We start from the raw sequence: 24,366 nt of genomic DNA, 5'->3' as shown, positions 1-24,366 counted from the left end.
CACTACCGGCACATTACGGCACATTACAGTCACACTACCGTCACACTGATGGTACCATTGAAAGGTCTCTTTCTAAGCTTTCAGAAATTGCCCATGGTCCGACGCCAAAAAATGACAAATTAGGGCCCCAATGAAATTATAGATTGAATCACATCGTTTGAAAGGTAATTTTCTAAGCTTTCAGAAAATTTGACATCGGATCAACTGTACTGAAGTTATGGCTGTTGAAAGACAACCCCCACCTCCGTTTAATTAATGATTTTGGGAATCTTTCAGCCGCCATAACTTGAATTCTGTGGATCTAAAAAAAAATTTATGTTTTTCTGAAAGCTTAGAAAGAGAGACCTTTCAAATGGTACCATCAAAGTTGATATTCGAGGATAAAAGTATTTGAACGTAAAACTATTGCTGGTGAATTGAACCCAGAATGCAAAACTTTAAAATTATTGTTGGTGAATTGAACCCACTCACGGGAACGCAAAACTATTGCTAGTGAATAGGACCCACTCACGGGAACACAAAACTATTTCAAGTTATGGCTGTTGAAAGACACTCCCCCCCCCCCCCCCCTCCGTTTAATTAATGATTTTGGGAATCTTTCAGCTGCCATAACTTGAATTCTGTCGATCGAAAATCAAAAATGTTATGTTTTTCTGAAAGCTTAGAAAGAGACCTTTCAAATGGTACCATCAAAGTTGATATTCGAGAGATAAAAGTATTTGACAATTTGGCGATACACAGACTACCTTCACATTACAAATCATGTTGACTAAGATATTCTGCTAATTTTTCGATGACAGAGTTACAGTTTGTTGCCTGCACCCCTGGTCCATATGTTCCAATGAGGAGAGCCTTCTCTGACTTGACTACACAGATCCCTGAGTCAACGCCTTTCCTCCCGTACACTGCCTTGCCTGTCACGGCTTTGAGGAAGATGAATTTCTGATTAGCCACCTCAATGCCTGCTTTCCTTAGTGATGGGTCCTCTCCCAGTATGAAGGCTACGAGCTTCCTAACTTGCTTCACATTAACCTACAGGGGCCCTGGTGAGGTACATTCACACATCTAGCTAGCTGATTATTGTCTAACCTGGAAGTTAGTGGAGCAAGCCCACCTGAGCCCATCTAGACCATGAATGGCTGCATTATTGACCTGGCCAGTCTTTAAGAGAGCATCATCAACGTAGGACTGCCATCGAGCTCTCTTGGTTTGCTTGGCAGGTCCCACAGGCACTTTAGAGATGTCCATTGTTTATATTTTGCAGCGCAACGAGCCCCACCCCCCTTCTCTCTTCACATGATCGTGCTGCACATTAAATAAAACATTTCGCACACAGAGTCAGCTAGAAAAGCTACCTTCGATCATCACATCCGTCCCCACAATGAGCCAGACAGACTCTACTACCACTGATCAGAATACCCATAGCCCTGTCCTAACAGCCAAGGTGATCTATGGTCTATGTTTATAATGATACACACACTGATGAGGCTTTACTTTTATAAATACCTCCATTACCCATCCCAGCACTGCTACTCCATTTCTCCCCCTGAGGTGTCTGAGACTGAGAACAGACTCCAGCATTGCTACTCCCTCTGGTTCACTCAGCGCACTCGAGGCTCTGTGTCGTCTGCCGGGAACTATGAGGACAATATCAAACACCTCGGGGCCTTCTCGTCCGTCGAGGGGTTCTGGTCCCTCTACTCCCACCTGGCACGCCTCTCTCAGCTTCCCCCGCACTCAGACGTACACCTCTTCAAAATGGGCATCAAGCCAATGTGGGAGGTAATGTGCAGTGTGTGTGTATTGTGTTCTGTGTACGACATCTAACTTGAAGGAAATCGAATCAAAGTGATGGTCATTTTGAGTGGTTTTACTGTGGCCCCAACGAAAGATCTTGCTGTACTCACTGTTACATAATAAGTGTGTGTGTGTGTGTGTGAGAGAGATTGTGATAGTTTGTTGTTCTTCATGATGTAGGATGATGCCAACAAGGAGGGTGGGAAATGGATGATCAGATTGAAGAAAGGCATAGCCTCTCGCTGCTGGGAAAACTTGGTAAGAATTATCACTGACTACCTTTGAACTGACTATTAACATTATGTGCCATGCAGCTCCTGGCTATCCTCGGTGAGCAGTTCATTGTTGGAGATGAGTTGTGTGGAGCGGTGGTGTCTGTGCGGCCAAATGAGGACATAATCTCCCTGTGGAACAGGACAGCTTCCAACCCTGATATCACCACCAGGATCAGGTGATCAGTGTGTGTGTGTGAGTAGGTCTCTGCCGTGTCTGCCCTCCTATAGCCCATAGCAAGTATATACCCATTCCACATTTTGTTCTAAGCGGAGGTAACCTTAAGTGCCGCTTGAGTTAATTTACATTGCATTCTACAGCCTCCTAGGTAGATCTTTATGTAGATAAGATTGCTATGGTGAAGGATGATTATTTCCACAGAGACACCATGACCAGAGTGATGTCCCTGCCCATCAACACTGTGATTGAGTACAAGGCCCACAATCTGAGCATCAAGTAAGCCAATGCTGTATATTATGAAGATTGGCTACTTTATTATTTCCTTTCCTGCAGGGACAAGTCTAGCTATCGGAACACTGACGTTTTTGTTAGGTAGCTCTAGTCTCCTTTTCTATCAAGTTCTGTATACCATTAATACATTTCACATTCCATCTTGATAAAATTGTTTTTTCAATGGTAATTTGCTTTTAATAATAGTTGCATAAAAAATTTGATATTTAAACGATGAATTTTCACATAATTTGGGTGAATGGATGAGAATAATAATATTCAGAAATAGTTTTTTCTAAGTATTTTCTGTACAATCTTGAACTCGAGGGTGTCGAATCCTCTGCTGTTGAGAGCCTCTATCTCGGCCTTTACCCTAGCTCTCCTCATGAGGCCCATCTCCCTCTGATAGTGAGGACACTGTATAACCTCCACTCTGCTAGCCACACTATTAAACACCCTCTCATCTGCCGAGCTCCATTGCTGTAGAGCACTCCTCTCCACACACACACTCCCAGTGCTAGGGTCGAACAGATCGCTGTGATGCACACCCAACCACTTGATATCCACAGCGTACGAATGAGCCTCAAGTCCCATCCTGGTAGACCCATACTTGTACGTGAGGAGTATACGCACTCCGTGAGGGTTGTAATCAAATAGGCCCACTACGGGGAGCTGTAGCTGAGTCTGTAGCTGCTTGAGTATTGCTCTGACGCTGAGTGGAGGGTAGCCACATCCAGTCACCAACACCAGAGGGAGACTGTCCCAGATCCTTTGCCCACACAGGTAAGTGAACACAGCATCCTTCTCCACCACCAGAATATAGCGAGCTCCTAGAGACTCAAATCGCACTCCCTCAATCACTCCTGGTATCTGTAGAGTGAGCATGCAGTGAGTGTGTAGGAGGGTGGTTTGAACAACGCTGAGCACACAATCATTGAATAATAATATTATAATAATTGTCTGTGTTTGGAGCTAGTTGAATTTTCAAAACTAAAACATGCATTTGCTCCAATATGGTGTGCCACTCAAAAAAGCTACAGTTACTTATCCACTAAGCACACAGTCATTCACAAGTCATGTACTGTATGGGATCAAGTCTTAGTTAGCTCACCAGCTTTCCTCCAGTGGTAGCTGAGCAGTCTATAGTCTCTCCTCCCTCCAGCCACTGGACACGACCAGCAATGGCCCCTGAGCTACTGGCACAGATACCCAGTGATGAGCGTGCACACCCAGTGAGGGCCACCACATCTGTACGATAATTGCAACCAATGAAATCTTGTACTGCAATTATTAGAGAAATACAGTAATTACCTTTTAAAAATTAAATGTATTTGATGGTGGCTCAGTGTAGGTACCTTGCAGTGTGTCATTGAACTCTGACTGGTTCTTGAAGTGTTGGACTAGACAGTAGTAAGCCTCCCTCTGAGTAGCCACTTTGCCTTCCAGTAGGAGCTTCTGCACTAAAGACAGCACTTGCCAGACTATGGAACATTATCATGCAGGGGGGCTTATGAGATGGCATAGCCCAGAGTTGTGGTTATGGTATTGCACAAATTGTCTCACTTTTTGCATATCTCTCAGCGCCAGTTCCGTTCTTCACAAATAGTTTTTTTGTAACCTTGATTTTGCCCAATCTCAAACGTCTGTTCTCGTCTCTTACGACATTTTTCTCAGAACGGCTTGTCTGCAAGAAAGTTATCAGTAATAATAATGAACACATCATTAGGCTATAATTACTATTGATAGTTGAGGGTTGTCCCCTTGGGCCACTGCCTGGAGGAAATCCCTCGTGAGTACGTGTATAATGTCCAGTGTCTCCGTCCTGTCTGTGAACTGAGCATCAACCAGTTCCTCTGCAGAGCTTGTGAAATCTGTTGTCTCTAGAGCTGCCATGATGTACTCCACATGTGCCCATGGAAACAGTGGACACAAATTCTGATTTGAGCAGAAGTTCTACCGACAACAGCTTGTTCTAATGACGACCTTTCCCCTAGCAAAATGCTAAAATAGGCTCTCTCTCCAGCTCCAACTACTAAGATAGTCTCGATTTCCAGCCTCTTCGAAGTATGGGAGGGCGTGGCCAGACTACTACTAAGATGGATATTCCAGAGACTATGAAGTGTGTCCGTTGCCATGCTCCTGGTAAGTCTGTGCCTTTACATCTGTAGCAAATAAAACCCACACCACACACACACACCACTCCTGTTTGTCAGGTGACTATCGTGTTGAGGAGGTGGGTGTGCCTGAGGTGGGGGAGGGGGAACTGCTCGTCAAGGTCCTCGCTGTCGGCATATGTGCTGGAGATGCTAAATGCTTTGCTGGAGCTCCTTATTACTGGGGTAAGTTAGTTTCCTTCCATCTTCACCATAATCATAATAATAATCGTAGGTAACAGTGATCGTGCGTGCTACATCCAACCACCCGTTATACCAGGTCATGAGTTTGCAGGGGAGGTGGTCAGACTGGGGGAAGGTTTGTGCTGTCTTCATAGCCATCATACTAGTCAGTGGTATTCCTCATGCTAGTCAGTGGTATTCCTCATGCTAGTCAGTGGTATTCCTCATGCTAGTCAGTGGTATTCCTCGTGCTAGTCAGTGGTATTCCTCGTGCTAGTCAGTGGTATTCCTCATGCTAGTCAGTGGTATTCCTCATGCTAGTCAGTGGTATTCCTCATACTAGTCAGTGGTATTCCTCAGGCTCTGCTGAGAAGTACGGACTGGCAGTTGGTGATCATGCCATAGCTGAACAGATTGTGCCATGTTGGGACTGTCACTACTGCAAGAACGGCCACTACAACCTCTGTAAGGCCCCATCCACACTATGCAGGGGGTCTCACAGTTACTCCCCCCCACATAGGTATCCCCCATGATGTCTTTGGATGGAGACAAAAGACTCAAGGTGATGGAATAAATTAACTATCATCAGTCACACTCTTACTGTGCTGTAGGCGGTACACACACACACACACACACACACACACACACACACACACACACACACACACACACACACGCACAGGCGGTATGGCTGTGTACATGAAGTACCCCAAGGGATCTATCGTGCATAAAGTGAGTATGATCTGTTGTGTATGGGCTTATGGTGTGTGTGTGTAGTACAGATCCCTCCGTCTATTCCTGGCTGGCAGACGCCCTTCATTGAGCCATTAGCATGCTCTGTACATGCTGTGAACCTAGGGGAGATACAGAGAGGGGACGTGGTGGTGGTGAGTGGGTGTGGTCCCCTTGGACTAGGAATGGTGGCAGCTGCAAAACTAAAGTCTCCAAAAACCCTCATAGCACTTGACCTTTACGACTGGAAGGTTGGTATGGCACTAATTACCATCATACAATGCAGTATTGTAAAGCCATTTCATGTGATACAAGCTACACACTCTTCTTTTCTCTAGTGAAAGAGGACATGTATTATATTAGCATGACCCCATCCCTTGCAGCTTGAGGTAGCTAAGAGCTGTGGTGCTGACCTAGTGTTCAACCCTCGTCAATGCAATGTGGTGAAGGAGGTGGTTTCCCTAACGGAGGGGCGTGGTTGTGATATCTATATAGAGTCTACAGGGCATGGGGAGTCAGTGAGGCAAGGTCTGACCATGGTACGGCCTCGGGGGAGACTAGTGGAGTATGGAGTATTTGGTGGAGATGTTAGCCTGGACTGGAGCCTCTCCTCAAGGAAGGGTGAGGTAGAGTGTAACATGAGCACTAACTACACTATGTCTTATTACACAGAGATCACAATAGTTGGTGGACACCTTGGTGAGTGCATTGGTATCATCAGAGCTATACCATCCCTCCATACACAGGCCCAGGCTGCTACCCTCAGGCTATCTCCATGCTTGAGAGTGGGGCCCTACCTATTGAGGTGAGACTGTTAGCCTGAGTCCTCATCTCTTGTGTTAGTGTGTACATGCAGAAGGTGATCACACACCAGCTGGACATGACAGACGTGGTGGAGGGGATAAAGATGGTCACTGACTCAAGCAAATCCATTAAGATCATCCTACTGCCAAACTTTTGATGGAACTTTTCTTTATAAATTATTGTGATTATTTATTATAAATTTTGGAATCTTTGACACCTCAGGATCGTGCAATGACTGTTGAACAATAATATCAAAAAATTAAGTACATTATAATTATATAGCATGTCCAAGCTCTAACTAGGTATACACTAGTTCAAGTAAGCTAGCTTGGTAGCAGGACAACCTTGATGGACTCTGCACTCTTGTTGACCAGCTCAATGCCTCTCTCCAGCTCAGCAAATGTTAGCTGGTGTGTAATGATGTCCTGGAGGGGGCGGGGGATCAACTCACACACACATACACACAGTCAGTGGGCGTGGCTTACTTCCAAGGGGAGCTGGTTCTTCTCAATCATAGAAATAGCCACTGGATAGCAGTACGGGCCAAGGTGACCACCTTTGATCGTCAGCTCTATTAGAGAGAGGGGGTGTGTTAGCTAGACCAGTCGTTATTACAGCCAACCTTTAGCGTCAGAGATGATGGTCCAATCAGCAGAGGTCTCCTTCCCAAATACACTGTACTCCACAAAGCGGCCATGTTTGGCTATCATCTGCAGCCTAGAGAGAGAGTACACAGACTAACATGTCTCACACTCTGACCCCACTCACCCTTGTCTCACACTCTGAGGGTGACCAGTGGCCTCTATATACGCATCACAGCCATAGCCCTCACTGAGTCTACCCACCTCAGCGTAGAGGTCACACTTGGTAGGGTTGAGGACAACATCGGCACCACACTTCTGAGCAATCTCTAACTGTGTGTGTTTGTTTGAGTAATAACAGGGTTAAGTGGACTGCATGTAACACACAATACCGGGAAATACTATCAAAGGGAATTTCAAAACTCAGAAGATTAGGAGAGGCCATTTAGTTATACATTAGTTATTTGCCTTTCGATTAATTTGAAAATGCACGGTACCAACCAACCTTCCAGTCGTAAAGGTCAAGTGCTATGAGGGTTTTTGGAGACTTTAGTTTTGCAGCTGCCACCATTCCTAGTCCAAGGGGACCACACCCACTCACCACCACCACGTCCCCTCTCTGTATCTCCCCTAAGTTCACAGCATGTACAGAGCATGCTAATGGCTCAATGAAGGCAGCATGGACGGGAGGGATGCTCATAGAGACCTGAGGGTAGCATTGAACACCATTACAGACTGTCATTGCATCAACTAACCTTGTGAACAATAGCTCCTTTAGGGTACTTCATGAAGGTTGCCATGGCTCCTATAACACAGAGATATGAACTCTATAGTAGTCAACGGATAGGCTTACCTTGAGATGCTTGCTTGAACCCAAACACATTGTGAGGTACACCTGTACACATACAGTGACAGTACACATACAGTGACAATGGGTCAGGTGAGTACACCACTCACTCACACATGTTGTAACTGCCTCTCCTACAGTAGCGGCACTCCCAGCATGGTACTATATTCTCAGCAATGGCATGGTCCCCAACCTCCACATTGTACTGCTCTGGAGCACCTAATGGAGGAGGGGGGATAGTTACTGCTCTGGAGCACCTAATGGAGGAGGGGGATAGTTATTGCTCTGGAGCACCTAATGGAGGAGGGGGGATAGTTACTGCTCTGGAGCACCTAATGGAGGAGGGGGGATAGTTATTGCTCTGGAGCACCTAATGGAGGAGGGGGGATAGTTACTGCTCTGGAGCACCTAATGGAGGAGGGGGGATAGTTAAAGCTCTGGAGCACCTAATGGAGGAGGGGGGATAGTTAAAGCTCTGGAGCACCTAATGGAGGAGGGGGGATAGTTATTGCTCTGGAGCACCTAATGGAGGAGGGGGGATAGTTAAAGCTCTGGAGCACCTAATGGAGGAGGGGGATAGTTAAAACTTCTTTATAATACTATTATTATTCGCTAATTTCAGAGTGAACATTTAGGGAATGTGCATGGAAAATAGATCGGCATAGCAAAATAAATGTTCATTATCTGAAACCAACTCCTCCACTCAGTAATGAACTTGATGACATACCTGGTCCCAACTTGACCACCTCTCCTATGAACTCATGGCCGGGGATAACTGGAGGCTCCACATAGCGTGGGTGTACCTCATCACCTGCACACACACACACACGTTGGGAGAGATTATAGTGACACACTCACCCCAGAAGTAGGGAGCTCCAGCAAAGCATTTAGCATCTCCAGCACATATGCCGACAGCGAGGACCTTGACGAGCAGCTCTCCCTCCCCCACCTCAGGCACACCCACCTCCTCAACACGATAGTCACCTGACAAACAGGAGTGGTGTGTGTGTGTGTGGGGGGTGGTGTGGGTGTGTGACATCTCCATACTTGCATATAGTGTGTATGGATGGCCTACCTGGTGCGTGACACATGACACACTCCATTGTGCCTGCTTCAGAAGGTGCCATGGCTGAAGACATCTTTTTACTTTACAATTTAGGTATTGATCGATCGTCACAATGAGCTACGCCCCCATTGCAGCAACTGTAGTCTCCCAAACTAGCCGCACCTTATTCAAGAGGCTAATAAGTATACAACACCCTAGACGATCTTTACCCTATTTTTTCTAACAACTAAACTGAAAATGGTGAGGCAACACACACAATACACATTAATAAAGAAGCACGCACACACACACACTACAAGTGTTGCTATGGTGTCACAGTACATGGTTCTTGGTCCCAGTGATGCTGGTTACTTTGTCCATGACTACTCTCTCAGTTACATCAGCTCGACTGCTGGCAACGATAGCCACATTATATGGCTGAGTGTGTGTGTGTGGGTGTGGGCGGGGGTGTGAGATGTGTGTGTAGTTAAAGCAACAAATGATTGCAAGAACAAGTTACAGTTATTAGATCAATTGGTAGACTTCTGTTGTATACACGTGTGTTATAATGGATAGACCATAAAATGGGTGAGGCAGGCTAACAGAATAAGAAGACACAAAATAGATAATAATTACAATGTATACCTGGAAGAGCTCCACTATCTGAGTGCGGTGAGTTGTGGTCTTGGCCTTGGCCATTGGACGGCTTCTCTCACCAATCCATTGCACATAAACAAACCTGTTCCGAGGTATTGTATCCACCACCTCCACCTGGGGAGGGGGCGGGGCAGTCACATGACATCACACGACACAAACAGCATGGTTATACTTATACTCACCACTTTGAGAAATCCAAATGAAATGTTATCATCATGGAGATGCTGTTTCATTCCGTCCAATGAGCCGCATCCCTCACCACACACCACCAATGGCTCCTTGTGGTTGTTGTCACGGTAACCACACACGCACCAGGCGAGATCAGCGGGCTGATTGGAACGCACCTTCTCTACAGCCTCACACACACTGTTGTCCACCGCCATACCTGCACATAAGAATAATACACTTACCAAACAACTCTTTGAACGACAATAACTTGTGTACCGTTCGTTCAATCTCAATAATTTTTGGATTTTCCGAAAGCTTAGAAAAAGCTCTTTCAGATGATATGTTTGGCTCAGCTTTTTTTAATGGATCCCATTTTGCAATTTTCCCCCACCTATAGCCCACGCTTTTTTGAATAGCCTCAAAAATTGCATTTGATTTTAATATGCCATCTGAAAGAGCTCACTTTGAGCCACCAGAAAATTATTAAAAAGTTGAAATTGGACCATCCAAACCCAAATTATGGCCGTCCCAAAGATACCATACACAGCAACAATTCAGCTAAAAAATGCAATTACACTAGGACAATGGTATAGTGTTTCAACTGAAAGCGATCACTGAGCTAAATACATCAAACAATTATATGCCAGCAGCCTAATCAACATGCCCTGTGTATGCACTGCCCTGTGTATGCACTGCCCTGTGTATGCACTGCCCTGTGTACTGCCCTGTGTATGCACCTCCTCTACTCATTGGGGCATTTTGACTCCTCCCATTCATCAAATTGCCACGATTGGTGTTCCTGTCCAGAGCACTAGGCAACGAGCTCTTTCTTTGTTGCCTCGCTTGATCATACAATACTTTGGGTGGCGGCACTGGTGGATTTTTTCTTTGTTGCCTCTCCTGATCACATGACACTTTGAGCGATACTGACGAACTCTTCCTACTGTTCATATAATAATATAGTGGTCAATATATAACTCACTCACATATGTACACTACGTCAGTTACTCACTGAGTCTGTTCCCTGGAGGGGTGGTTGCTAGGGGGAGTGGGTGATTCTGATTGGCCGTTAGGATGACAACTGATACTCATTTCAGATGCAGGTGGTTCTATGGGAGGGTTGGATAGCGACGTCTTCACAGCCTCTGTGCATAATAGAGATGTGCCATTATTGCTTGTGTGCTGCTGTATCTATCATCACAGTATCATTATATGCAATGTCTTACTTTTGCCTGCTGGTTTCTCGGTAAGTACTGCCGAGCGCCTGAACATGGGCGTGGGCGTGGGCGTGGGCGTATCAGGGGCTGTACTAGCAAGGCAATCACAAGAGCTGCTCATCCTCAGGGAAGTGTCTATATCTATGACTGGAGGAGGGGGACGTGTACACACACACACACACATAATGAAGTAATCTTACCCTTCTTAGTAAGTGTTGGAGTGTCACAACCATCGCCGGTCTTCTCACGTTTCACTGTACAATACACACAATAATAATACACTCAAAGAGATGATTATAACTCTCACTTTTCAGACGAGTGAACTGGAGCTGTAGCAATCTTCGTATCTCGTTCACCCACATCTCCTGCACCTCGTGACTCTGGGCCTGCAACACATGTAACACATCAGGTAGTACCATAAGGGCCAGTGACTAGAGTTGGCTCTGTAACTAGAGTTCTGGTGGTACAAATTCAACGATTTTATGATTTTCTGAAAGCTTAGAAGGAGGCCGTTCAGATGGTATACCCTAACTCAAATGTTAAATTTGAAACGGGCCACAAGTTCCTATTTTTGGAAAAAGATCACGGTATTTTGTCAAAAGAGGCCAAAAATAGAATTTCAATTTTTAACACATCATCTGAAAGGTTTCTTTCTAAGTTTTCAAAATTAACCAACAGAACTAAGTTATGGTTATTCAAAGATGCTCTATTTAACGCTAGGTCATATAATACATGTACATGTGTATACACGTCGTATACACAAATACGTATGTAACACATTAACACATCAATGATTACATACGTACATGTATGTGTGTATAGTATTACCTAATTAGGTAGTAGCATACGCACAGACACAGTATATAGACCACGCCCACCTCAAACCTACCACACACACACACAGTATATAGACCACGCCCACCTCAAACCGGTGCTCCCTCTGCTGCTTGTGTAGTGAGAGGGCAAACACGAGGGGGTTCTCTGACACACTCTCTCTCAGTGTCACATTTGTCATCTGCATTATACAATCAAACACTGAGCTAATCTGCTAAAATACAACTTTACTTCAAGGTGCTCTTTATAGAGATACGCCTCGTTCTTCCGTGCTCTCTTAGCCGCCCCCTCGCTAGCCTCCACCTTCTTACTAAGCACAATCAGCTTCTCAAATAGAAACACATGTTTCTCTCGACTGCGACTAAATGTAAGTGGCCCTGGCTCCAACACAGACACTTGGAACCGGTCCTGAAACAATCAAACAAAGAGTAGACACTATCACTAGTGTGTTGGATGAGGCACTGGTAACTATACATTGCTCCAACATTAGTGCCAGGTCTAGCCAGGCTAATCTGGTTATGGGTACACAAGTGGCTGGCATCTATTGAAATGCCACCTCCAGTACATGTAATACAGTCATATCATACACCACTGCATGTGTCTTACGTGTGCCAGCAGCTTGCCAGGCTCTGGTAGGTCGTCCTGTGTGTGTGTGTGTGTGTGTGTGTTGTGTGTGTGTGTGTGTGTGTGTGTGTGTGTGTGTGTGTGTGTGTGTGTGTGTGTGAGGTGTGAGGTGCATGTGTGTGTGTGTGGGGGGGAGCACTCACCGGCAGACCCTTGAGACCAGCTGTGTGCATTGAATCATTGAGCTCTTGCAGAATTTTGCACATCTGTTTGTAGGCCGCCTCCAGTCCCTCGGTAGCACCAGCCATGCCTCCACTGTGCTTGAGCAGGTCCTAGGGGAGTTGGTGTAGTACAGTTAGGGTTTATCAAAAGGGGAAAGTTATCTGGTTCAATTAGATTGATCAAATTAACAATCAAGAATGCAGAGGCTTCACACACACGCACACTAAACAGTTCACTATACACAACCAGTAGACCTTGAGCAGTAGCTGGTATTTGGTGATTCTCTGGACTGGCTTGTGTAGATAGGAGCTGAGGTCAAACTGGTGTCCCAGGTTCCTCTGTATGCCCTTGAAGAATGCCTGACTCTCCGTGCCCTCGTTAACCAGTACCTCAGAGCGTGGGCGGTTCTTACAATAACTCGAGTATAGCTCAAACTCTGAGGACTGTGTGTGTGGTCAGTGTGGGTGTGGTCAACATGGTTACCATAGCAGCGAGAGTGTACGTGTGTGTGGTAAAGTGTGGGAGAGAGTGATGGAATCACAACAAGCTCTCTTTGATGTATGAGAGGACATTAGGTAACTCACAAACTGCATGAAACACAGACCCACTCTCTCTGGACACTTGTCAAAGAAGCCGAGGGCACAACTGAACACTCTGTGTGGGGGTGTGGTCAGTGGGTGTGGTCAGTAACCAGGGGCTTACTTTTCATGGAATGTGTAGATATCGAGAAGGTTACCAAAGACGACATGTCGTTTCCTCCTCAGTCTCAGTGGGATAGTTACACTGTCAGGGTCCATGGCATCATAGTAGGACTGTGTGTGTGGGGAGTGGGTGGGTGTGTGTGTGTGTGGGGAGTGGGTGGGAGGATGTATGACAGTTACAGTATACTCACGGTATAATGAATGTGTGTGTGTCTTACGTACATTTATGACCATCTGAAGGTCTGCCACGTAAGATTGCTCTGTGTCCAGTAACTCAGCATAGACACGCCCCCTACTCCGCCCCTCTCCCTCGTCCCCCTCGGCCACGCCCTCATCCACCAGTGCCAACTCTCGTACTGCCTCCAGAGACTCCTCAGGGTTGCTAACAGAGTAGCAGTCACTCTCTGACTCCTGCATGTGGGGGAGGTAGATACAAGGAGAGGTATATACAGAGAGAGGACACAGTGGGGGAAAGGGTGGGGATAAGGGAGTAGATACATGAATAGCAATTAAAGAATTAAGCAAGCAAAACTATGAGTGTCCAACATGTATGTAGCCCTGGTATCATTATTCAGTCTTAGAGACTTCAATATTGTGTGAGGGGCCGTACCTTTCTGACAGGTTCCTCCACTGTGCTGGTCTCCATAGCAACAGGCTCGGCAGTGGCTCGTGGTGTCTTTGTATGGAAGCTAGCCCCAGTGAACTGTGTGACGGTGGACTGGAGCTGTTGTAGCTCACCCGGTGGCAGCTCAAACATGTACTCCCCCACACCGTACGGGCCCTTCCGACCTGACTCAAAGATAAACGTGTTGACGTCAGCTTTGAACTTGCGTATCCCCGAGTATTGCCACTTAGCGATGAGGCTGTGCTCACTGGGGTGTAGCAGAGACAAGGCTTGACCACTCACTGATATGAGGCAGTTGCCACGGAAGTCACCCACATCTGTCAAGGCTTCAGCATGAAACACTAGGGGAGATAATGGGATCTCAATAATCAACAAAGTTACTGACTAATACATCATCTGAGTACAATGACTTCTCACCTGCCATTCTGTGAAGACTAGCTATGACAAAGAAAGTGGCTAAACAGGATACAAACTTGTTCTTGTGACAACTGTGTAGCTAGTGTTTGTTAGCTGGCATGTAATGAAAGCTGTCCACTCCCACTGAGCACTGGTATGTGAGGCTGGCATCAAATGACAGTGTAGGCAGCATTCTTTAGGCTTGACTAGTTGAGCACGTTAGCAACCATTGGCTAAGAGCTGCTAACATGAAACAGTGGATAGCTACTATAATAGTGTCTACCCTCTTACTGGGAACAGTGTACGGACAAGGTGAGTACATTCAATTAGCTACACACACAGACTATAGGTATAGATCCATGCTTGTACACTGCACACACTAGGAGCTGAGCTGCAGCTTGGAGGAGTGATATTGTCTAACAATAGTTTAGTGGATGCTAGCAGTATATCTGAGACCATCCCCCTGATCTGTGGTACTATCTGCTGTGAGGAGGTGGTGTGGACACTGCCCAATGGGACGACAGCTATAGACTACCAGGTCAGCAACACATCACTGGGTGTGTCCAACGGAACTAAACTGCCCTCCGGAGTGTACAGGTGTACAGTGAGCAACCAGAGTATCTATGTGGGCATCTACTGCACTAATGCTTCTACTAATGACGGTGGGTGTGGATAGGATCTACTGCAGTACGAACTAGGGACTATTCCTCATGTTATTAATAATAATAATAATTAATTAATAATAATAATTATAGGAATCCCCACTGAACTCATACCTCAGAGGTACTAGTGTCAACACTCTCTAAACTCATGAATCTCATTGCCACAGGTAGTCTGAGAATACAGGGTCTGAGCTACAACACTTCCACATGCACTCTGACCTGTGTCTCCAGTGGTGGGCCAGTCACCACGGTCCAGTGGCTACTGGAGGGGAACTCCCTCAATCAGTCAGACCAGTCCACCTACATAGCGGACAGGGAGACAGGGAGGTATAGACACACCCTCAGGCTCATGAGTGCGGGCTCAGGGCTATACTCGTGTGTGGTGGAGAATACACAGGGAAACACATCACAAGACCTGCAACGTGAGACATGCAGTATAACATTTAATACTAGATCTATAATTATGTCCTCTCTATTACAGTGTGCATTGAGGGATCACTGAGGTTACAAGGAGACTTGTACGATGCTGTGCTGCAAATATGCATGCTTAATGTGTGGCAGGATGTAGTGCTTGTCAATCCTTTCTTACCCGGTACCAGTGATGGAGGGGAAGGACTGTTTCCCCTCGAGCTTGAGGCCACAGACTCTACTATCACAGTCCATTGGAACATCAGTGGTAGTGCCTACGAAGTGGCCTGCAGCAATGGCGCCGTATCCACTCGATCCGTTCTTGAGGGGCACAAGAAACAAGTCACTTTCTCAGCTAGTGCAGCCATGAGGTATAACTGCTGTGTCAGCATTCTCTGCAATGAAAGTGGGCGTATCTACACCCGCACTGAGCATGCGCGAAGCTGCAGCAGTGTTGAGACAGAGCCAGAGCAGCCAGAGCAGCCAGAGCCAGAGCCCCTGTTGAGCACTCTGGAGATTGCTTTAATCGTACTGGGAGTTGTCTTGCTCTCACTGCTCCTACTGGTAGCTCTGTGCGGCTGTCTGTGCTCACTGTCTACGAGGAGGAAGAAAAACCAGTGAGTTGTGGCTGCTGTTGCTAGACACAGTGACTGCCATGTGTTATAAAATACTTCCTTGTGCAGATATGAGGTTCATTTGAGGGAGCAATCTAATCACTACACTAAGCAGAGAATAACGCTAATGACACGTCCCACTAGTGAATCTGCCTTCGCTCTGCAGGACGTGGGGGGGGGCGTACTCTTCAACAAGAATGCACAAGAAGAGTTACAGGAGACAATCACGTTTGCTCCAGCACAGAAGCGAGACAACAATATGGAGAAATCTGTCAATACTTCTAAAGATGAGCCTCAACCAGCTGGTCGACCCACCAGTACGGAGGAGGAAGCTAGCAATCCAATGTATGGGTTGGTTTCACATGGAGATGAACCAGTACCCAGTACAGAGGAGGAAGCTAGCAACCCAGTGTATGGTTTGGTCTCACATGAAGATGAGGCTGATAATCCTCTCTATGTTGCTGTAAAGCGTTGAGCAAATGTGGGCAGCCTTCAATGACTGTAGATATATATGGAAGGATTTTTCACATTATTTTTTTTATCACATTTTTTATCAATAATGTGTAAACTTAGTTAATGATCTTTACCATATCTAACTTTGAAGAGATACCTTCTTGAAAGTACGTGTATGCGTGTACTCAAACTCCAGGAGGTCAGATGGCGACTAAGAGTGCGTATAAAGATCATAAGAGCGAGGTAAGTGAGTTTGACACAAGTTAGGGTTTTAGGATATACCCCCCCCCCCCCCCCCGGCCCAGCTCCCCCCTGAGGCCTACCAGGCCAAGCTGGATGCAAGCACCACTCTGTACATAGGCAACATGTCATTCTACACATCTGAGGAGCAACTGTACGAGCTCTTCTCCATGTGTGGAGAGGTCAAGAGGGTCGTCATGGGACTAGACAAGTACAAGAAGACACCGTGCGGATTCTGTTTCGTAGAGTGAGTGTGATCTTGTGTGTAGACACCCACTCCACCCACTCCACAGGTACTACACTCGTGAGGATGCAGATCGTTGTGTGCATTATATTAGTGGTACTAAACTGGATGATAGAATCATTCGTGCTGACTGGGACATTGGGTTCAAGGAGGGACGCCAGTACGGACGTGGGAGGGCAGGGGGTCAGGTGAGACTCACATGATATACTGTTTATAGTGACTGTAATATATACACACTTCCAGAGCTAGAATGTCTCTTTGTTCTTTAAGTTACTTCTTGTGTTGTCTTAATTCTCTCTGTATCAGGTGCGAGACGAGTATCGTGCAGACTATGATGAGGGGCGTGGTGGTCTGGGGGGTGGGGTAGCACGGCAGTATGGTCGAGGGGGGGAGCCCCCCAAACTGCAAGGGGGAGGAGCTGAACCAATGGACACTACTAACACAGAGAGAGTTGTCAGCATGCAGACATCATAGCTTGGATTAATAGACTTATAATAATTTTCTCTTTTTCTGTTTATTGCAATTGTTGTCTATTGTTAAACGTTCTTTATAACTCAATGACTTATTATATATTAACTATTGACTGTATATAAATAAATCAATAAATCAAGACTAGTCATATAATTATAGTGTTTCTTGGTGTCCGTTAGTTGCCATAGATGATGTTTCAGCTTCGTCATCACTGTCTCTCTCCTGAGGTGAGGACAGTACTCGCTTGACCTTCTCCTTCTGATCATAGAAGAACTCACTCTGTGTGTGTGTGTGTGTGGGGGGGGGGGGGGGGGGGGGGTTAGTCTGATGGAGGGGAGTAGGACTTGGTACGAATGCATCAAAATTGGACAATCTGAACACAAGTTACATCCTATCAAATATCCGAACATGATAGACTCAGTTGAGTTGGTGACTCACAATACGTCCGTCCCTACCGAAGAGACCCATGAATCCAGCCAGGAGGTCCTTGCTCTTCTCCTCCCACTCCTCAAGTTTACCCCCCACCTTGGTACGCAGAGCATGCATACGCTCACGGAAATGAACCTCCTTCTCCTGAGGAGAGCAGAGGAACAAGTTACAATGATAGATACAAGTGAAACAATTAATTTTGCTAACTATAAATTATACCAGTTTCTGCGATGATTAAATTGTTAGCAATTTCTGTGAAGTATATAAATTTGAACCATACAAGAGACGGTACCTTCATAAAGCTGACGTTGAGGTCCTTGGCTGAATAGCCTCGAGCAAGGTTCCGCCGTATGTACATGTCATAGTCCTTGACTATCCTGGCTATAAGGTCAGAGGTCGATACCCCAGGTGTGCGTTGAATGGCCACAAACTTTCCCATCTCTTTAATTGTTTTGTAAATATCATCAGTGTCCCCGCAGTTGTAGGGCAGGTCGTCATGGGCAACAAAGTCAATCTGAGGGACAAACAGTAGTACCATCTCCGCAGTATATAGTGCATACAACACTTTTCATCTCACTTGAAATGCAAACCTTATTAGAGGTTGACCACTAGCTACAGTCAGTGTACACACACATCATAGGCTCTGTACACTAGTCTACACACATGAGAGTAGCTTTTTTGATTTTTTCATGAAAAGGTTGTATAGTACCCCACCTGATGTTCCTCCAGGAAGTCAGGTGTGAGTGCCCAGGGGGCATCTGTCACCACCTCATCGACATAGCGACAATGTCTGAGAGCATCATAACGCTCTGCCTCTGTACACACCGTCTTCCCCTTGAAGCTGTGAGTCAGCTCATCGTTGGTGACTGAAACATACAGACACACAACATGTTACCATCACACAGAGAGAGGCATACTGTTACACAGACCACCCACTACTACCCTCAGGCCATATGCTAACTCTGAAAATACACACTCACCCCCCACCATGAGGAAGGTACGTCCACACACACACACACACACTCACCCCCCACCATGAGGAAGGTACGTACATACATATCCCACACACACACACACTCACCCCACACCATGAGGAAGGTACGTACACACACCCCACACACACACACACACTCACCCCCCACCATGAGGAAGGTACGTACACACATATCCCACACACACACACACTCACCCCCCCACCATGAGGAAGGTACGTACACACATACCACACACACACACACCCCACCATGAGGAAGGTACGTACACACATACCCCACACACACACACACACTCACCCCCACCATGAGGAAGGTACGTACACACATATCCCACACACACACACACTCACCCCCCACCATGAGGAAGGTACGTACACACATACCCCACACACACACACACACTCACCCCCCACCATGAGGAAGGTACGTACACACATATTCCACACACACACACACTCACCCCCCACCATGAGGAAGGTACGTACACACATACCACACACACACACCCCCCACCATGAGGAAGGTACGTACACACATATCCCACACACACACACACTCACCCCCCACCATGAGGAAGGTACGTACACACATACCACACACACACACCCCCCACCATGAGGAAGGTACGTACACACATACCCCACACACACACACACACTCACCCCCCACCATGAGGAAGGTACGTACACACATATCCCACACACACACACACTCACCCCCCACCATGAGGAAGGTACGTACACACATACCACACACACACACCCCCCACCATGAGGAAGGTACGTACACACATACCCCACACACACACACACACTCACCCCACACCATGAGGAAGGTACGTACACACATATCCCACACACACACACACTCACCCCCCACCATGAGGAAGGTACGTACACACATACCACACACACACACCCCCCACCATGAGGAAGGTACGTACACACATACCCCACACACACACACACGCTCACCCCCCACCATGAGGAAGGTACGTACACACATATCCCACACACACACACACTCACCCCCCACCATGAGGAAGGTACGTACACACATACCCCACACACACACACACTCACCCCCCACCATGAGGAAGGTACGTACACACATACCACACACACACACACACACTTACCCTCCACCATGAGGAAGGTACGTACACACATACCCCACACACACACACACACACACTCACCCCCCACCATGAGGAAGGTACGTACACACATACCCCACACACACACACACATACACTTACCCCCCACCATGAGGTAAGTGTTGGGGAAGATGTTCTTGGCTTGCATGAGTGCTCTTGCATGACCGCTATGGAACACATCGAACACACCATCAGCGTACACTCTCACGGGCTCCTCTGTTCCCCTCTTGGCCACTTCGTACGTTAACTGTGTCCTCCGAGGAGAGGGTAGGGTCACCTCCCCCCACAGGGGGGCCGGGGAACTCAGAGCAGGGGCATAGTCGCATCTCTATAATTATAATGGAGAAGGAGAGGGTACATATGGACAATGATTACTAGCCTAGGTCCTCACCTTCTTAGCCACTGGAGGCTCCAAGTCATCATTAGAACTACTGCTACTCTCTCCTCTAGAGTTCACACGTTTCAATGGGTTCCTGGTGGTCATTCCTAGATCCTAGATCCTTCTGTGCCTGTGTGTAGCTCAGCTAGCTACCGATGAGGAGGTGTGTTGCTGTGTGTGGGTGGGTGGAGTGTTAATAGTGCTGAGTTAGCATCTCTTGTCTGATGGGTTTCCTAGAGAGCTACCGTCGACTCCCTCGCTACCAGCGTGTGCTCCTGGGTCTAGTTGGTATCGGTGTCGGCTGGTACGGCCCCACCATCATGAGCTACCTCCTTAGTGTTCAGCCTCAAGTCCAATCTCCTCATGACAAAAACAACAGAACCTGAACTCAGAACAGCAGTGATATACTATATCCTACCATTAATGTTATAATTAGATTCATACGCAAAGTGTATCAAATCAAGTGGTTTCGGTTGATGATGGGCCACAGGTTGTTGCTGAGTGCACTCGTGTCGTCACTGGGGTGGTTCCTGTTCTGGGTTGTCATGGCTCCCGTTGAGAAGGACATTGCTCACATCTTCAACTGGTATAACAATAACTACGAGAAATACACAAATCAAAACATTCACATTATACCCACACACACCCACACACACACACACACACACACACCCACACACACACTTGTACAGGTACTTCTTCATGAAGCTGGAGTTGAGTAGAGTGTACGATGTGTACATGTTGTTGGGTGTTGTCCATCACTGGATGCCTCTGCTGGTACTCACCATTGCTGGACTAGCCCGACTCTCCCCTTCCCTCAACACCACTGCACAGGTCAGCCTCACTCTTGTAGGCCTATCATTCACTGCACAGGTCAGCCTCACTCTTGTAGGCCTATCATTCAGATGGACTACCATTGTAGGCCTATCATTCAGATGGACTACCAACAACTGTTGTTTAAATCAATGATTTAAATTCGTTTCTGGCCCAAATCTAAAGTATGAGTTTGCTAAATGTGCCTATTTTGATAGTGAGTGCCCGTCCGTATTCTATTGAAATAAATGTGTGCATTTTGTAGCTCTTCGATATGTGTAATGTGTTGCAGTTCCTTACTGGGAAAACTTAGAATCTTTTGAACGGCCATAACTTTAACTGCGGCCTGTTTTTGACCAAATACCATGGGCTATATATAGCCCATGATCTTTTCCCGAAAATGAGAAATTATGGCCCATTTTAAATTTGAGATTTGAGCATACGATCTGAAAGAGCTCCTTCTAAGCTTTCAGAATAACAGAAAATCATTGAATTTGGACCATTCAAAATTAAGTTATGGCTGTTTGCAAGGTATAAAACCTTTTGCATCTTTTGAACGGCCATAACTTTAGTTCCGATGGTTCAATAACGTTAATTTTATGATTTTCCGAAAGCTTAGAGAGAGGCCTTTCAGATGATGTGTTAAAGTCAAAGTAGGACACTTGAGCACTTGAACACTTTTTGCAGTGCCTTACTAGGACACACACACACACACACACGCACACTAGGTCACCTTCGCCATATCCACCCTCTACAACGTGCTGCTCCTCCTCTACATGCTAGTGGCTGGGGGTAAGGTGGTGAGCCTCTTCTCTCTCACTCTACCCTTACGACTGACCCTCTCCCTTGGACCCTGGATATCAGCATTACTGTCACCACATCGACTCTTCATACCCGTAACTGTCCTAATGGGTGCCCATTTCATCTGCACCCCCAAGCCAGAGAATGGTGTCCCCCGTGCTAGCTCTCGTTTCTGGAGGCGATTAGTCACTACAATGGGGCTACCCCTGCTTGTTAGTCTACTGGTCTGGTGTATCATGTACAAGGGATGCCAATCATGCTCTTCATTAGACAGGGACCTTCCCCCACGTCCGAGACTGATTGCACACAGGGGGTGTGGTGAAGACAATCCTGAGAACTCATTGGTTGCTTTTGAACGAGCGATTGAGATACCATTAATGGTTGGCCTAGAGACGGACATACAGATCAGCCGTGATGGTATCCCCTTCCTCCTCCATGACCCAGTACCTGCACGGACTACCAACATACGAGACAAGTGTCCTACAGTGAACCCATGGGTCAATGCCTCCACTCTGGCCTACTCCACTGGAGACTGTCCACTCACACAGCTCAGTGTGGGGACCTGGGAACACAAGGTGAGTGTTTGGTTGGTGTGCTAGATCTCTCCATTACCAACAAGCATTCTTTATTGTGTGGTTATATGTACTGCAGGATGATGACTATTCAACAGAGACAGTGCCCACAGCTAGTGGGTACCTCAGTATAGCCAAGCGCTCAGGGATGGTGGTCATATTCGATGTAATGGAGCCGCCAGTTGGTCATGCTCATCATGCAAACTACCTCAACATCACGCTGGATGCAATCACCAACTCTGGCATCGATCAAAGCAAGGTGAGTCACACACACACACGCCCTCACACCCTCACACCTCTCCCTCTCACACCCCCCACACCCTCACAGGTATGGTGGCTACCTAAACAGAACAGAGACTGGGTCATAGCGCACCACCCACACATATCACATATCACTAAAACCATTGAGACAGAGTTTGAAGACTTTGCAGCTGAGCACATTGCACGTATCAATGACGACTGGACAACACCCATAGAAACACTCCGAGCCTATCAAGCTGCTAATATCAGCATCAACATGTACTTTGTGGACAGTCCTCTCATGTACAGCTATGCCTGGTGTGTGGGGGTGGAGTCAGTCACAACAGACCATTGCAGAGAGTTAGCCCACCTCACTACCAACACACTGCATCAGGTGAGCCAGATGGTGTATGGCCATTGGGGAAACTCTTAGTATATAGTACTGACAATGTTTTACAAGCATAACTTTTATCGGAAATGTCCAATTTCAAAGCTAAAATATGCATTTAGTAGCTGTTTGGTAGTGCTACAATATGGTGTGCTTAGATCAGCGATTGCTTTCGGGCCCAAATGTTCTGTTTTCATAAGAGAAAAAAGTGTGGGCTATATTATAAGTGGTTGCTTTTTCTAAAGTGGGCCTGGCTTCATAACTTATTATTGGCAATTCCAGTAGGTTGCTTAGAATGTCAGGTTGCTTAGAATGATCAGGTTTTCACTTGCAAAACAATTGTTTGTAGTAACACACCCACCCAGTGCACCCACACCCACACACCCAGTGCACACACCCACACACCCAGTGCACACACCCAGTGCCTTGTTAATACATACGGCTGGTATACTGCAGAGTTGAGTCTGAATCACCATGACCCCTTCTGCTTTTATTTAGCTAGTTAACAAGTTAAACTGTCAAATGTTGCTGCTCCTTAATGAGCATGATTGCCAAATTGCTCTTAATGGTTCTAACTAAGTCGTCACATTTGCAGCTATTGGTTGGCTGACATGCGCTAACCACAACGTTACATTAACAAATACTTGTTTCCCGCCACTAACAGGTGTGTGCTGATTGGATGAGAGGGCTCCACCCCTCCCCAGTGTGGGTGTGGTCAGGGATCTCAACACTCGTACTCCAGCTGGCAGTAGTGTAAGTGTATACTTCAGTGCCCCTCATTCATTTGCACGTCAGCATTCATTGCATGGGTAATTTTGTTAGTGTCCAACCGATATAATTATGCCAAACAAAATGTGTTATGCCAGACAACTTGTCAGGGCAATCAACACCAGTGTGCAGTCTCATTATGATCTACATGTACCTATGTGTAATAGTTCCTGCTTTATTCCCTCACAGAATATGTTGGGACAAGCTGTGTAAGAGATGAACTGACTCTTGAACACAATAGCAGCTTCCCTCTATAACCATAGCTGCTCTATAACCGTAGCTGCTCTAACCATAGCTGCTCTAACCATAGCTGCTCTAACCATAGCTGCTCTAACCATAGCTGCTCTAACCATAGCTGCTCTAACCATAGCTGCTCTAACCATAGCTGTGTGTGTTGTCTGTCCCTTTATGCATCTTAATTATTTAACATAATTATGATACAATTATTTGCAATTCAATAATGTTATAAATGTCAACAATCAGA

At 46.4% G+C, this 24,366-nt stretch overlaps 10 protein-coding genes across 15 annotated transcripts; 5 read left to right on the top strand and 5 right to left on the bottom strand.

The window, feature by feature from the left end:
* Nucleotides 1–701: 701 nt before the first annotated feature.
* On the bottom strand, nucleotides 702–1,294 carry LOC135341996 (profilin-1A-like). Its single transcript, XM_064538690.1, has 2 exons — nucleotides 1,090–1,294; nucleotides 702–1,032 (listed from the first exon to the last, which is right to left on the bottom strand). Exons 1-2 carry the CDS (start codon nucleotides 1,246–1,248, stop codon nucleotides 754–756), a joined length of 438 nt encoding a protein of 145 aa, XP_064394760.1. The 5' UTR covers nucleotides 1,249–1,294; the 3' UTR covers nucleotides 702–753.
* A 4-nt stretch (nucleotides 1,295–1,298) lies between these two features.
* LOC135341982 (eukaryotic translation initiation factor 4E type 2-like) lies at nucleotides 1,299–2,710 on the top strand. Its single transcript, XM_064538675.1, has 6 exons — nucleotides 1,299–1,444; nucleotides 1,525–1,782; nucleotides 1,978–2,055; nucleotides 2,112–2,248; nucleotides 2,452–2,526; nucleotides 2,584–2,710. The coding sequence occupies exons 1-6, from the start codon at nucleotides 1,382–1,384 to the stop codon at nucleotides 2,624–2,626; spliced, it is 654 nt and encodes a 217-aa protein (XP_064394745.1). The 5' UTR covers nucleotides 1,299–1,381; the 3' UTR covers nucleotides 2,627–2,710.
* On the bottom strand, nucleotides 2,683–4,549 carry LOC135341935 (uncharacterized). 4 transcript variants are annotated; one of them, XM_064538626.1, is made up of 5 exons: nucleotides 4,258–4,549; nucleotides 4,084–4,204; nucleotides 3,876–4,001; nucleotides 3,632–3,801; nucleotides 2,683–3,390 (listed from the first exon to the last, which is right to left on the bottom strand). In XM_064538626.1, exons 1-5 carry the CDS (start codon nucleotides 4,411–4,413, stop codon nucleotides 2,800–2,802), a joined length of 1,164 nt encoding a protein of 387 aa, XP_064394696.1. In that variant the 5' UTR covers nucleotides 4,414–4,549; the 3' UTR covers nucleotides 2,683–2,799. The 4 variants fall into 4 exon arrangements, with proteins under 4 accessions (XP_064394696.1, XP_064394698.1, XP_064394697.1 ...); XM_064538628.1 differs by having other exon boundaries at nucleotides 3,632–3,768; XM_064538627.1 differs by having other exon boundaries at nucleotides 3,876–3,980.
* On the top strand, nucleotides 4,490–6,655 carry LOC135341934 (erythritol/L-threitol dehydrogenase-like). 3 transcript variants are annotated; one of them, XM_064538624.1, is made up of 11 exons: nucleotides 4,490–4,559; nucleotides 4,619–4,662; nucleotides 4,734–4,859; nucleotides 4,909–4,992; nucleotides 5,217–5,321; nucleotides 5,377–5,418; nucleotides 5,539–5,588; nucleotides 5,639–5,839; nucleotides 5,972–6,287; nucleotides 6,335–6,393; nucleotides 6,445–6,655. In XM_064538624.1, coding segments are annotated over exons 1-11 (1,134 nt in total). In that variant the 5' UTR covers nucleotides 4,490–4,557; the 3' UTR covers nucleotides 6,550–6,655. The 3 variants fall into 3 exon arrangements, with proteins under 3 accessions (XP_064394694.1, XP_064394695.1, XP_064394693.1); XM_064538625.1 differs by having other exon boundaries at nucleotides 4,522–4,662; nucleotides 5,972–6,209; nucleotides 6,261–6,287; XM_064538623.1 differs by having other exon boundaries at nucleotides 4,522–4,662.
* Nucleotides 6,611–9,050, bottom strand: LOC135341941 (erythritol/L-threitol dehydrogenase-like). The gene is made up of 11 exons (XM_064538634.1): nucleotides 8,896–9,050; nucleotides 8,679–8,804; nucleotides 8,548–8,631; nucleotides 7,935–8,039; nucleotides 7,827–7,868; nucleotides 7,729–7,778; nucleotides 7,479–7,679; nucleotides 7,161–7,306; nucleotides 7,015–7,109; nucleotides 6,878–6,963; nucleotides 6,611–6,817 (listed from the first exon to the last, which is right to left on the bottom strand). The coding sequence occupies exons 1-11, from the start codon at nucleotides 8,957–8,959 to the stop codon at nucleotides 6,716–6,718; spliced, it is 1,101 nt and encodes a 366-aa protein (XP_064394704.1). The 5' UTR covers nucleotides 8,960–9,050; the 3' UTR covers nucleotides 6,611–6,715.
* A 31-nt stretch (nucleotides 9,051–9,081) lies between these two features.
* Nucleotides 9,082–14,410, bottom strand: LOC135341880 (triple functional domain protein-like). The gene is made up of 18 exons (XM_064538562.1): nucleotides 14,271–14,410; nucleotides 13,839–14,194; nucleotides 13,451–13,639; nucleotides 13,230–13,339; nucleotides 13,112–13,181; nucleotides 12,782–12,970; nucleotides 12,509–12,637; nucleotides 12,348–12,383; nucleotides 11,973–12,149; nucleotides 11,830–11,922; nucleotides 11,215–11,293; nucleotides 11,108–11,161; nucleotides 10,917–11,054; nucleotides 10,703–10,835; nucleotides 10,428–10,633; nucleotides 9,705–9,907; nucleotides 9,511–9,636; nucleotides 9,082–9,303 (listed from the first exon to the last, which is right to left on the bottom strand). The coding sequence occupies exons 1-18, from the start codon at nucleotides 14,275–14,277 to the stop codon at nucleotides 9,199–9,201; spliced, it is 2,400 nt and encodes a 799-aa protein (XP_064394632.1). The 5' UTR covers nucleotides 14,278–14,410; the 3' UTR covers nucleotides 9,082–9,198.
* A 9-nt stretch (nucleotides 14,411–14,419) lies between these two features.
* LOC135341901 (uncharacterized) lies at nucleotides 14,420–16,540 on the top strand. Its single transcript, XM_064538583.1, has 5 exons — nucleotides 14,420–14,561; nucleotides 14,633–14,911; nucleotides 15,079–15,333; nucleotides 15,393–15,936; nucleotides 16,003–16,540. The coding sequence occupies exons 1-5, from the start codon at nucleotides 14,498–14,500 to the stop codon at nucleotides 16,406–16,408; spliced, it is 1,548 nt and encodes a 515-aa protein (XP_064394653.1). The 5' UTR covers nucleotides 14,420–14,497; the 3' UTR covers nucleotides 16,409–16,540.
* Nucleotides 16,488–17,447, top strand: LOC135341990 (nuclear cap-binding protein subunit 2-like). Its single transcript, XM_064538683.1, has 4 exons — nucleotides 16,488–16,629; nucleotides 16,692–16,873; nucleotides 16,920–17,058; nucleotides 17,177–17,447. The coding sequence occupies exons 1-4, from the start codon at nucleotides 16,591–16,593 to the stop codon at nucleotides 17,342–17,344; spliced, it is 528 nt and encodes a 175-aa protein (XP_064394753.1). The 5' UTR covers nucleotides 16,488–16,590; the 3' UTR covers nucleotides 17,345–17,447.
* LOC135341955 (choline-phosphate cytidylyltransferase A-like) lies at nucleotides 17,360–20,500 on the bottom strand. The gene is made up of 6 exons (XM_064538648.1): nucleotides 20,313–20,500; nucleotides 20,024–20,249; nucleotides 18,485–18,636; nucleotides 18,063–18,284; nucleotides 17,780–17,914; nucleotides 17,360–17,620 (listed from the first exon to the last, which is right to left on the bottom strand). The coding sequence occupies exons 1-6, from the start codon at nucleotides 20,403–20,405 to the stop codon at nucleotides 17,495–17,497; spliced, it is 954 nt and encodes a 317-aa protein (XP_064394718.1). The 5' UTR covers nucleotides 20,406–20,500; the 3' UTR covers nucleotides 17,360–17,494.
* Nucleotides 20,495–24,364, top strand: LOC135341906 (glycerophosphodiester phosphodiesterase domain-containing protein 4-like). The gene is made up of 7 exons (XM_064538587.1): nucleotides 20,495–20,886; nucleotides 20,993–21,134; nucleotides 21,842–22,489; nucleotides 22,566–22,745; nucleotides 22,815–23,120; nucleotides 23,779–23,867; nucleotides 24,072–24,364. The coding sequence occupies exons 1-7, from the start codon at nucleotides 20,777–20,779 to the stop codon at nucleotides 24,100–24,102; spliced, it is 1,506 nt and encodes a 501-aa protein (XP_064394657.1). The 5' UTR covers nucleotides 20,495–20,776; the 3' UTR covers nucleotides 24,103–24,364.
* Nucleotides 24,365–24,366: the final 2 nt, after the last annotated feature.

The sequence above is a fragment of the Halichondria panicea genome, chromosome 9 (genome assembly GCF_963675165.1).
Source record: "Halichondria panicea chromosome 9, odHalPani1.1, whole genome shotgun sequence".
Taxonomy (NCBI): domain Eukaryota; kingdom Metazoa; phylum Porifera; class Demospongiae; order Suberitida; family Halichondriidae; genus Halichondria; species Halichondria panicea.
The sequence above is the reverse complement of the archived record's forward strand: the minus strand, read 5'-3'. Positions and strand labels throughout refer to the sequence as shown.